We start from the raw sequence: 13,012 nt of genomic DNA on the forward strand, positions 1-13,012 counted from the left end.
GTAATGGTTTTTGCATTCTGCACTTGATCATTTTTGACACTAGGGTGCAGTGTTATACATACAATCGTCTCTGCCTGTAAGATTGTTGGTATAAAAACAGGAGGTAGTTTCCTACTGGCCCGTAAACGCACCACCCGTCAGTTGGAGTATCCTGCTCCGGTCTGCGTCAACAGCAGCTTCGGTGTCCGTTTGTTTGTTTGTTTGGTTCGGCTGCCGGTTCAGCTGCTGTCCCCACACACGGGCCTGGTGAGTCCACATCTACCGCCTTATTAACGTTACTGTTGTTGTTATTTTTCTCCGGTAAGTTAATGGAAGTTCCCAGGGGCGCGCTAGTTAGCTTAGCTGCATGCAAATGCATCATTAAGGCGAATGCGCCCATTATCGGACACGAACCGTCTGTCGCACAGTTTCTCCCTTCCTTCGACCCCCAGCAGCCACACACCCAGCCTGTCAATGATGGAGTAACTGGATGATATTAAAGCCTCATTTATCCAGGTTACACCCTCAGATTCTTGGTCATATGAATGAAATTTGCTAGCTACGGCCGGGTTTTGTGTGGTGGCCGATAATGGAAGCAGGGATTCCGTGCTCATCAGTAATCCTCTAGCATGCGAGTAACGGGTATGTATTAGCTACTAGTTTTTGATAGAAAATTACATATTCGTTGTTACTGTAATGGTTCAGTCAGTTGGTTTATTTCTGTGTCTCTCAACTGGCTGTCACGGCTAACAGAAACGCTCAGGTCTCATATGAATGAAGCTGATGTTATTTGGCTAATGTTAGCTCAGCTGTGTAATTTTAAATGGAGGTTAGCTCGATGTGGCAACGACACCTTAGCCGACATACAGTGATGAGACGCCACTTTCATGCATCTTTCATGTGAGCAGTGTCACATATCACCCGTTAGCTTTCCAGCATCAGCCCCCCCACGATGCGTATTAGTTGTTAGCACTGTAGCATCACATATGCTAGCCGCGGTTAATCCAGCCCAAGCAGTCATCTGAAACAGGTGCACCACTCAGTTACTGCTCTCAAATACAAATCTGCGCTACTTGAGTATTTTTATTTTGTATTATTCTATACTTCTACTCGGCTACATTTCAGAGGCACAGCTGGATGACGACCTGGGCAAACCTAGATCCCCAGGGGCCCCCAACACCCCACTCCCCCCATTATCATTTGATTAACTTGCAAATTTGCACCTCTGAAGTACAATATCAGTTCTGACCAGTCCTCCATCTTGTTGTCTTGTCCTGTAAAAATCTACTCTTAACACCCTCGTTCTTTACATTTATTGTGAAGTTGTGTTTTGTCAGATTTCTATGTTTCAAATATAAGCACAGAAAACACAGGATAAGTTCATATTAAGAAGGAATTACTGTAGGGTTGCAGTCAACAATTATTTTCATTATCAACACATCTGTCAGGTCTTTTCTATAGGGCTGCAACCAACAGATTTTTCCATTATCAAGTAATCTACTCATTATTTAATCAATCAATCAGTTAGTTTATATAATGTCAGTAAAATATGTAACCCAGCTTCTCTGAGTCCACTTAGTTTAGTTCCACATTTAGTTATGTCGAACTAAAAGTCCAAAACCCAAAGATATTAATTTTACTCTCATTATAAATCAGAGAAAGGCAGAAAATCTGACAGTTGAATAATCCTTTAATTGTTGCAAGCTCAAATTTTCCCCAATACTTGACTTGAAGTTGAGTGTGTAAGATGTTATATATGAATGTATATAAATATCAATAAGTTCTTGCACTTGGTGAATAATTCTAGATATTGATGTATTTCACACTTTGGCCCTTTATGAAAGTGAAACTGGTACTAATTGTCATAATGAATTGTGTTAAAAAGTTCCTAAGAAATCCTAATTTTCAATACAGTTCCCTGTTAATGCTTCTGTACTTTTAATTAGTGTTGTAAATGCATGACTTTTACTTGTAGCAAAGTATTTTCACAATGTGGTTTTAGTATTTACTTACGTAAAGTTTCTGAATACTTCCTCCACCACTGTCCATAACATCTGAGTCATGTGAACACAGTAATTTACCTCAGGTTTGACCTCAGCCTGTCAGCACACTGATAACCGTGTAAACAGGCTGTAAGTCCAGCAGCAGTTAGTGTTTTAACTGAGAATCATGTGAATGAACAGAGAGACTGTTGTCAATGTAAACTCAGTTAGTATCTGTTGCACATGCTGCACTTCTTGTGCAAAGTCCAGTGTCCGGTTTCACCAAAATGTTATACTCTTACTAACACCACCATCTTTAAAAAAGAGTTTATTAATCAAAATAAATTTTATCGCAAAACATTGTTAATGTAAATTACAGTCAAGACTTATAAAGGGAAAAACTCTTTCTTTTAGGGCCGCAACTAATGATTATTTTCATTATTAATTAAACTGTAGATCAGTTTCTCCAGCAATTGGTTTGTCTAAAAATGTCTAACAGTCCAGAATCCAAAGATTTTCAGTGTGCAGCGAAAATTGTCAAAGATCAAACATGAAATACTCACATTTAAGAAGCTGATATTTTTAATCTCAATAAATGACTGAAATGTTTCATAAAGTAACAAAATAGTAGCCGACTAATAGTATGTACAGGTACAGGTAATGTACAGGTCAGGATGCGTGTAACTTGCAGTGTGTGGCTAGTAAATGGAAGGTTATTCTGTTTGGTGTCCATTCAACTCTCTGGGTCAGTCGTTGTCCGTGTTTTCAGATGACGTAAGGCTGAGTGTGACGACTGTAAACACCTTGGGATGAGTCTTTAACAGGGGGCCGGAGTAACTGGATCCATACCCGGCATCCCACAGCGTATCAGGTTACCACAAGGCTCTCCAGGACTGGTCTCCATGGAGACAGGCAGAGGGGATAGAGCAGGAGTTGGTTAGTTCAAGGCAGGTGGGGTTTCACCTGAGTTTGAGTGACGGGTGCAGTGCCTGTGTGCCACATGGTGATGGACACTGAGAAGATAGACAAACATACCTGTGCAAACTTTTGCATACAGTTGTACAACAGACCCACCTCTCTGGCCCACAGACGTCCGATTGTTCTTGAATGCACCAACAGTTCCCAGTCTCAGCTTCATTTTCCACAAGAGTCAACCTTCAACTGAAACAGTGACAGGACCAGAGCTGCAACGATTAGTCAATTTATCAATTAGTTGGTGGACAGAAATTAAATTGGCATCTATTTATTATAATCAAATGATTCTTTCAGTCATCAAGCAAAGATGGTAAATATTTGCTGGTTCCAGCTTCTCAGATGTGAAGATTTGATGCATTTATCTTTATTGTAGAGGAAAGTGAACAGAGTATCTTGCTTTTAAACTAATGAGTAAACTAATGAGTTAATTCAAATTAATTATTTAGTTTATAAAATGTGAGAAAATAGTGAATGAATGTCCACCCCAGTTGTCTCAGAGCTAAAGGTGATGTTTGTGGTGGTGTTTTCAGATTATTATTATTATTTTTTTAATCCAACCAACGGTCCAAAACTCAATCCAAAAGATATTCAGTTATAGACATAAAACAGAGAAAACCTGAAAAAAGATGTTATTTGCCGTTTCTGAATAAAAATGTAACTTAAAATAGTTGCATATTATTTTTCTATCAATCTACTATATTATCTACTATATTACCAGGGCAGTGGGAAATTTTTAGCACAGTTTTTCAGTATTTTCTGCCATTTTTTACACAAAAAATCAAACAAATAAATCAGTAAATTGAAAAAATAATTGTTGGATAAATCAATAATAAAAACAATCATTAGTTGTAGCTCTAAACAAGACTAAATGTTGATGTTGATGTAATTTTGATGGATTAAACATCTCATGTCTTGCTAGCTTGATGTGTAATTGCGATTACAGTGAGGAGGGATGAAAATCCATAATCACAGACACAGAGGAAGATACTGACGATACCGATGTAAAAACACACATAGACCTTGTTCTTCAGCTGGACCTGTAAATAAACCGAAAGAGTGACGTAAGGTTTTTCTGAGTCACACCAGCTTTCTTCACGAACAAGTCGCTGAATTCAGCTTTTGTATATTTACTCAGTGGGGGACACACCCACATAATACACACACATATACACACCTTGAAACACACCAGGCTGAGCAGGTGGGACCGGTGTGCTGTTAAACTACCTTGCTGAGCTGAGGTAGGCAAAACAAAAGGTAGGTTAACACGAACAGGGAGTAGCCAAAATTCACACACAGATTACTTTAAGACAATGATGATGACAGAGGAATGAATTTGTGGTATGAAAATAGACTTGATGCTTTATTGTGTCTCAGTCAAAACAAAAAGTTGTCAGTCACTCCCAACTCAGATGTGAACCTCTGTCTGTCTTGCTGGACTTTGACCCAGGAAGAGTCTGGCTTCATAAAGCGCATCATAAACCTGCTGTAGGTGGTTAAAGGAGGAGGAAAGTTTCATGCTATGATTATTGTGGCCAGAATCATCTATGAAACCTAACAAACTGACCCGTGGCCTGCATATTGTTGCTTTATAGGACTCTGCAAATGAACTAATGCACTGAAAACACTGTAAACGGAAGCAGGGTTGCGTGATGAAGGAGAGGACATGACTTTAAATGTAGCTGCAAGTCTGTGTCTCCTTGGTTGATTTGGTTAAAATGACTCGGTGTGTTGGAAAAGGAGAATCCAGGCCCACTTCCAAGCAGACTCTGAAGTTTGTGGTCTGAAAGCAAATGGACCAACCACTACATTTAATTAGTTTGTTTATTAGTTTTATTTATGTATATGGGACAGAGCACATTAATCAACATTGATGGTAACAGCATTGGTGTAAATGTGCCAGGCTTAGCTCAGCAGCTAGTTTGCACTCACACACACACACAGTAGTTGCACCAAACTTAATTATAATATTGGCATTCATATTAAAACAATCTGTAATGATCTCCATCCCCTCTAGAAAATAAATAGAAACTTATCCTTGTTCTGTCTCTCTCTCTCTCTTTCAGGTTAAGGACGGTCCTTACCTGTCACTCTGTTTGCTGAGTCACTCGTTCACCTGTCGACCGTCCTGGTTTTCACTTCCTGTTTGTCTGATGAAAGTCTGACTGACTGCAAAGTCTCCATCGATCCTCCCAGCCTCTCCATCCACTGCTGCACTATGGTAAAAAAAAACACACACACACACACACACAGAAAAACACTTTGAAGTGCTGGACGCCTGTAGTTTTGGAGGAGGGTGTAAATCCACCCACTGAGCGTTGACTGACGGCTACTGCTATGAAGAAGTACATGAATGTGAACGTAGTTAAAATGTAGTTTGGCTGAATTAATTAGGAGACTTGTGTGTTTCTGTGCTGAAGACCACTGATGACAATCTTTTTAAATGCAGACACGCATTGAGAAACATACTTGAGGTTTCAAGTGGCTCACAGTGCTGATTTGTTGTTGTTTACCACCACAACAAATGAAGATTTGAAGCTTTTCGTTCTGGTCCCCCACTGTTAGTCAATGATTCTCTGTCTGAAGCTGCAGGACTGTGAGAGGCTTCCAGCCTCATGTGACTCACTGTTTTGAACATTTTTGAATTATAATAAACAGATTGCAGCTTCACTAACAGCTGTGTGTGTGTGTGTGTGTGTGTGTGTGTGTGTGTGTGTGTGTGTGTGTGTGTGTCTGCAGAGTGTATGATGTCTGAGAGCAGCTGCTATGGCCTGCAGCAGCGGTCAGAGCAATGCCGAAACTCTGGAGGGGTTCCACGAGGTGAACTTGGCCTCGCCCACCACACCTGACCTTCAGGTAGGTCAGAGGTCAACCCATTACCTCATCAGGACAGTCAGGCTTGTCAGCAGAGCTCTCTGAGGACCTTGAGTTTGTTTTCCCATGCGTCACCCTGATAACTTTCAGTATCTCTCCTGCAGAACCAAGCAGAGCAGCGCCCCCCTGCCCGTCACAGCACACCGCCCACCTCTCTGTACCGCACCCACTCTCTGGGAGCCCCGCCTCCTGGCCTTCCCACCTCTCTGAGGGCTGACCAGCTCCCCACGCAGCCAGTTTACTCCACGCCACGGCACAGCCACAATGGAAGGTAAAGAAAACGCTGTAAATGAATCTAAATCTTAATCATTCCAACTTTAGACCGGAACCTTCCCAGCCCAGAGATTTCATCCAGCTCCATCATTCAGTGCAAACTCCAGTTTATCCAAAACTTGAGCCTGATCTGTTTCACGAGTGAAGACTCCCTGTGTAGATCAATCTGCTAGATGGTCAACACTTGCAGAGATTTCCATTCCTTGTGATTTAAAGTTAAATTTTAGTCGATTGTTTTCCACCTCATACTCAGTATTTCTAACAAACTCTACTGTAAATGATGCACAGTGTGCCGGGCCTGGAGGCTGAGTCCGCTGATGGCAACTTCCTGTCTGGAGAGGATGGGGAGGAGTGCAGCGCTTTGAGCGACAGCCTGTCACGGCTGCGCAGCCCGTCTGTGATGGAGGTCCGAGAGAAAGGATACGAGAGGCTGAAGGAAGAACTGGCTAAGGCCCAGAGGGTAGGACGAACACACATAAACACACCCTCACACACACATCTTAACTTAAAGGAATTCAAATTTAAAATTAAATTTTGAGTGTTGGCAGTCGGACAGCGAGTGTGTGTGTGTGTGTGTGTGTGTAAGGCTTCATTACATCTCTCCACAGCGTTCATCACTAAGATTGACATTATGTAATTTTCCATATTTTATTTAAATGTATTTTGTTTTATATTTTTTGTATGTTTATTATGATTTTAAGCCCCTTTCAGACTTGCACCATTCTAGGCTCGATAAATAAACCGTGGGTTACTTTAAGTTAAAAGTCACATTGTCGGGCACATAAAGGCTACAGTGGTAAAACTGTAATAAATAAATGATCTCAATCATCATGTCTTATGCGCATGCCTATTTTAAGGCATTGAGGAGATTGATTTAACCTACAGATCAAGGCAGTGGTATTCCAGCAGCTCCTGAGCTCTGCTTGGTAAAATTACTGTTTTTGTCAATAAAGTCTGGTAGTGATATATAGTGATGTTTCTGTTTAAATAAAAAGGATCTTACTTTTTAATAAAAAGGTCTGTATCTGTTGGACTCTTATCCATAATGTCAGACACAGAAATGTCTGAAAACGGCTTAAATCAGAAATAAAACATTTCACTAAATTTTATTTCTTCATCTCTTTCTTTGTTGTTGCCATGCTATGATTTTACGTTTATTTGTTCATTTGGCGGTTGTTTTTCTGTTGTGTTGTTTTCTGTCTTTTTTGTGTGTGTGTGTGTGGAAGGAGCTGCTGTTGAAGGATGAGGAGTGTGAGAGGTTGTCTAAAGTCAGGGACCAGCTCGGCCAGGAGCTGGAGGAGCTCACCGCCAGTCTCTTCCAGGTCGGTCCGCCCGCCTCTCCTCTGTCGTCGTGTCAGTCTCCTATGCTTCCTGTTTCCTGTTTCCCTTCCTCCTGAGGCAGCGGCCAGACAGACACTGGACAAAATAAGAAAATGATTGACATGGGATTTGTTGCTCACCATCTTTTTGGCTGCAGAAATGTGAGACAGAGACATGACAGCTACTTATTGTTTCATTGTGAAATCCAAATCTCAAGAAACAACTAAAAAGAATGCTCCTCCAGTTTATTATTGCACAGGTAGATCATTTAAAAAAAGATATATTAGAAAATATTAGATATATTGTCATTATTTAATTCCACACATTATTCTTAATTGTCAAAACCTGGCCACCTACATTACCCACAGTGCAACCCAACCATCGACAGCTGGGTCAGAGGTACAGATGTGCTATGCTAGTAGCAGTTAATGCATCTCAATGTATCTTGGAGACTGTAGCTTCCTGGGGTGGGGGGTCGAGTACAGAGGCTCAGATTTGAGTTGCTTGATAAAGTTCTTGTTGTGCTGTTCAGTGTTCGGGTTCAGGAAGCAGACTGAATCTGTCCGGCCGGCCTTCAGATCGTGTTTATTCCTTCTCTCTTCACATTCCTCCTCCTGGTTCTCGTGTCACTTCTCTACCTTTTCCTCAAAGAAGGTGCTGGGACTCTCTGTGTGTGTGTGTGTGTGTGTGTGTGTGTGTGTTTTTCTGTAGCATAAACAGTATTTATTTAGTAGACAAACAGTTGCACTTAGAGTCTTATCAGGCTGAGCTTTGCTTTATGTTACTGCTTTTATAATATTGATTATAGAGTGAACAGTTCATTTTAATATGCATTGAGCTTGTTTAGGTTGGAAACTAAATCCCAACAAATATATTTTCAGTGTTGAAAGTTTCCAAAATATCAAATGCCTGTGTGTGTGTGTGTGTGTGTGTGTTTCCAGGAAGCCCACAAAATGGTCAGAGAAGCCAATGTCAAACAGGCAAATGCTGAAAAACAACTGAAAGAAGCTCTGGGCAAGGTAACAATGCTGAACACTCACACACTGCTGATGTTCCTCTCCAGTCTGAGCTCATGTTAAGTTAATGTGTGAAAATCTGTTTAATAAAAGTCCCCTGAACCACCTCCTCCTCTACAGATTGACGTGCTCCAGGCAGAGGTCCAGGCCCTGAAGACACTGGTGCTGTCCTCCCCCACTTCCCCTGTGGGTGAACTCCCCTCTGCAAAGACTCCTTTCAGGAAGGGACACAGCAGGAACAAGAGCACCTCCTCTGCCATCCTGGGGACGCAGCCCGACCCGTCGGCCACGCAGCCAATCGTACGGGAGTGTAGAGAGGTAGGAGCATTCACTCGGATGACCACAGCTTCATTTTACTTAAACCTTTTTGGCTTTTCAACTGTGTATGGTAAATAACTCTACTCCTCGTTTTTATGGATATATTTTGTAAGAGTATGAGACAGGTGTTAAGAATTCTCTTCAATATTAAAAATATCTTTAAATGTTTTAAATTGAACTTGATCAGCTTTGTAGAAACCCTATGTATGATGGTAACTGTTGTTGCAGGTGGACAGTCAGCTGTTCAGCGAGTTCAAGGCGTGGAAGGAGGAGCCGACGCTCGACCGGGGCTGTTGCTTCCTGGAGAGAGTTTACCGTGAGGACATCTACCCCTGCCTCACCTTCAGCAAGAGCGAGGTACAGAGAGACGTAGGCAAAGACTTCACATATAGAGTTCACTAACACTGCTGTGGAGGAAGCAATAAAACTGTAAAACTGCTCTGTCCTGTTAAACACAAGGATCTTACTTTTTAATAAAGAGGTCTGTCTCTGTAGGAATCCTATCCATAATGTTGTCAGACACTTACAATAACAACCTGAGCCTGTCAGTGGTCACTTTAACAATTGTGAACTTGTCCTTTAATGTCTTCTGTGCTCTTCTGTCCTCCGCTGCCTGACCTTACCTCCTCCTCTTCCTGTTCCTCATCCCTCAGCTTGGTTCGGCCATTTTAGAAGCTGTGGAGCAGAACACGCTCAGTGTGGAGCCAGTCGGTTTCCAGCCGCTGCCTGTGGTCAAAGCCTCGGCGGTGGAGTGTGGAGGACCAAAGTAAGAACCCCACCACCACCACCACACACAACACACACACACACACACACACACACACACACACACACACACACACACACACACACACACACTCATAAACTCTTGCTCCTCTTCATCGTGCTTTCACTCCTTCATCATCCTCTCTCCATCTTCCCTCAATTTCCTCCTCTAGTGGGCGAAGGGCTGAGCTCGTCACGTAAGTCTAACTCTCTTTCCCTCTCTCTTTCCCTCTCTGTCTCTCTCTCTTTCTTTCCCTCTCATTTTTTAAACCCTCTCAACCCCGCCTGGCTCTTCCTAACACCACTTCCACCCCCGGTAACTCATAATGTTCCCTCCTTCAATCCTTCTGCCCAGGTTTATCAAAGATCCTGATGAGATGAACCTTGATAAATGAGTAGCTGTCGTCCCCCTCTCCTTCCTTCCTTTGCTCCCACCTTGCTTCCTCCAGTCTTAATATTAGACCTTTATAGTTTCTTTTGGTCCATAGTTTTTGGACAAATTCAGCTGAGACAAAACCGAAACCTGTAAACGTCTGCTTCTTCTCTGTGTGTTTTTCTCTGATAGAAAATGTGCCCTCAGCGGTCAGACCAAAACCTGTAAGCACAGAATCAAGTTTGGAGATTCGTCCAACTATTACTACGTGTCTCCCTACTGTAGATACAGAGTGAGTACCAACACACACACACAGACTGTAAATAATGTAAACGAACATCCACTTTTGACCCTGTGTGACATCTGCAGGACAAAAGCAGCATTCCAACAGTTGCTCCCATTTTCTCTCAGGCCCTCGTTTTGCAAAGATATTTTATGTCTCATCTTTTGCTGTGGCATCTTATCATAGACTCATAGAGAAAAGACACTTCAGAGTTCCCCTGAGAATCGTCATATTTTTAATGTAATTAAATGAATCCAGTGATAGTTGTCATGGGCACACTGCAAACAGGAACTGCTAATAGATACTTCAGCTACTTTTGTTGGTGATCAGTTTGGCTACTTTTTAATGCAAACAAAAACAGGTTCAATGGGGCTGAATGGGGCTTTAGTTTGTAGAATCGGATATTCATTGTCTTCAGGGTTACAGAGCTCGGTTTTTCTGTTTAATGTTTGATCCTTATTGAATCTGGGATTCTCCAGAATGTGTCGTACATGTAGTTTGGATCAGTCTGTTTCCCCTTTTGAACACTTGTCATTCATGAGCTCTTTGTGAAACAGATCAGTCAACAACTTATGTCGCTTCAGTTCATACTAACACTAGATTCAAACTGCTGATTGGTTTGTGTTGTTTCCACAGAAGTTGCAACAGTGTTTGTGTCTTTCCATTTCTCAGATCACAGCAGTGTGTAATTTCTTCACCTATATTCGCTACATCCACCAAGGGCTGGTCAAACAGCAGGACGGTGAGACACACACACAATCTTGTACACCTGTCTTTGTAACATAACGCATTCCCTAGCTCTTCACCCTAACCTAACCCTAAAACCAAATCTTAACCCTCAAACACATCCAATACAACATTAACATCCTGGAGACGTACCCCAACCATAACCTGAGCCTTAACCTCTGACCCGAAAATCAGCTTTTTCTCCAATCAGGAATTTAGTCCCCAGTTAACTGGTCTTTAATCTGAAATTCATTCCCAAAAGTGAACCAGATGACTGAGAGTAGACACACACTGCTCACCTCACCATGTGTCATTTTGGCGTCCATGTTAACAGGTTAAATGTGAAATCTTAAACTGTAAAGTAACTAGTAGCCATAGCTATTAAGTACATTTCCCTCTGACATGTAGTGGAGTAGAAGTGTAAAGTAGCAGAAAACAAAAATACTCAGTTAAGTACTCCAAAATTTGACCTCAGTTGAGTAAATGTACTCAGTTACTGTCCACCACCTGTGATTAAACTACCTGTTGTGACCTCGTGGTGTTTGTCTCCTCTGTGTTTTCAGCAGAGCAGATGTTCTGGGAGGTGATGCAGCTCCGCAGGGAAATGTCCTTCGCCAAGCTTGGCTACTACAAAGATCAGCTGTGACGGACAGATGGATGGACGGCCTTGTCCGCCAATCACAGCAGACTCTGACCTGAAGCCCCGCCCTCCACCTGGTTATGGATTTTCCTCCTCATCTGGCCATTTCAGGAAGCTGTCCTCTTCCTCCTCCTCCCCCTCACCCTTCCTGTGAGTGTGTTTTTGTGTGAGAGAGAATAACTGTGGTCGTTTTCAATCATCACAAATAAGACTGAAAGACTGTGACGTCTGTCGTTACTGATGTGGAGTTTTGGTTGGTTTCTACTCAGAGTTTAATTCCAAAATGTGTCATTTCCTTTATTGAAACATGTTACACTCCATTATATTAAGATAACTGACATGAAAAGAGAAGTTAAAATTCATATATGTTGGCATTTTAACCCATCTGAGGAGCTTTGACCTTTGCTTTATTTCTCTCCCTGCTCAAAAATATAATTTAATATCAATGAAAAAATACATTCAGTCATGAAATTAGAGAGTAACATGGCAGCAATAAGTCACTGAAATCAGAGCCACTGAAGGGGAGATCAGAGATTTAGGCAGCGAATACAAAATAAAGCCATTTAACTGGGACAAATGTTTTACCTACACGAGGAAGAAGAAAATCAGGATTAAGTTGTAATTTTACAAGAAAATATATTTCAAGAATAATGTTGAAATATTGAGAATAGTTGTAATGAATATAAGCTTGTAATAAAAAAAAAACACTGACATTGTGAGAATAAAGTTACATATAAGATATTTAACATTGTTATAGTAAACAGGTGCGAAACACTGACATGTGCAACTTTATCCAACATTTTCATGATTTATTCTTTATTAATATGAATTTATTCTTAGATTATTATGATTTAATGCTCAGAATATTGACTTTTTTCTTGAGACTAACTTTATTCTCATAAAAATGTCTTGTTAAAATATCTCATTAATTTTTCAAATATTTTACCTCCTACTTTGTCTCAATAATGAATTAACTCTCAAATTATTATCATCATTTTTCTCCCCCCAAATTTTGACTTTCTCAAAATACTTTTTTCTTGTAAAATTACAAGTTACTTCAATTGTTTTCATGACTTGATCTTTATAATAAGATTAATTTGCAAAATATTATGACTTTCTTTCCAATTTTCCACCTTAAAACATTAATAACTATTCTAGAAATCTCTGTTTTCCTTCGTGGTGGCCCTGTCATTCTGTTTAAACTGAAACCTGGTATAGTGACACTAATATTTAAAGTTTCAAAGCTGAAAGTAGCTGTGATGAATCTTTGTTCAAAATTGTAGAGATGTCTGCTTCTGAGAAATAAGACGTATGCCAGTTAAAACAACGACCAAACAATCAGTTAATGTTTAATAAAGTGTTTATAAGCTTCTATTTAATTTTACTTTATGTTGAAACCAGTGATGATGACAGCCTGTGAAATTGAGGTTTTTTTTACAGTGGGATGCAAAGATAATCAGAAAATCATAAGAAGAAACATGACACTAAAGC

The 13,012-nt window shown here is 40.8% G+C and overlaps 1 protein-coding gene across 5 annotated transcripts; it reads left to right on the forward strand.

Moving 5' to 3' along the window:
* The first annotated feature begins 99 nt into the window (after window positions 1–99).
* rab3ip (RAB3A interacting protein (rabin3)) lies at window positions 100–12,106 on the forward strand. 5 transcript variants are annotated; one of them, XM_018694839.2, is made up of 14 exons: window positions 100–246; window positions 5,000–5,154; window positions 5,673–5,789; window positions 5,912–6,078; window positions 6,369–6,540; window positions 7,307–7,402; window positions 8,342–8,419; window positions 8,537–8,734; window positions 8,963–9,091; window positions 9,388–9,500; window positions 9,673–9,696; window positions 10,065–10,164; window positions 10,828–10,897; window positions 11,445–12,106. In XM_018694839.2, the coding sequence occupies exons 3-14, from the start codon at window positions 5,700–5,702 to the stop codon at window positions 11,525–11,527; spliced, it is 1,320 nt and encodes a 439-aa protein (XP_018550355.1). In that variant the 5' UTR covers window positions 100–246; window positions 5,000–5,154; window positions 5,673–5,699; the 3' UTR covers window positions 11,528–12,106. The 5 variants fall into 5 exon arrangements, with proteins under 5 accessions (XP_018550355.1, XP_018550360.1, XP_018550361.1 ...); XM_018694844.1 differs by having other exon boundaries at window positions 11,448–12,106; XM_018694840.2 differs by lacking the exon at window positions 100–246 and adding an exon at window positions 470–621.
* Window positions 12,107–13,012: the final 906 nt, after the last annotated feature.

This window comes from Lates calcarifer, linkage group LG18, assembly GCF_001640805.2.
Source record: "Lates calcarifer isolate ASB-BC8 linkage group LG18, TLL_Latcal_v3, whole genome shotgun sequence".
In the NCBI taxonomy this organism is placed as follows: domain Eukaryota; kingdom Metazoa; phylum Chordata; class Actinopteri; family Centropomidae; genus Lates; species Lates calcarifer.

What these genes read in the sequence shown, in the direction of transcription:
- rab3ip (XM_018694839.2), top strand. Translation starts at nt 5,700, where the DNA reads ATGGCCTGCAGCAGCGGTCAGAGCAATGCCGAAACTCTGGAGGGGTTC. An exon ending in AACTGGCTAAGGCCCAGAGG is followed by an intron (nt 6,541 to 7,306) that starts GTAGGACGAACA and finishes TGTGTGTGGAAG; the next exon opens with GAGCTGCTGTTGAAGGATGA. An exon ending in TCACCGCCAGTCTCTTCCAG is followed by an intron (nt 7,403 to 8,341) that starts GTCGGTCCGCCC and finishes GTGTGTTTCCAG; the next exon opens with GAAGCCCACAAAATGGTCAG.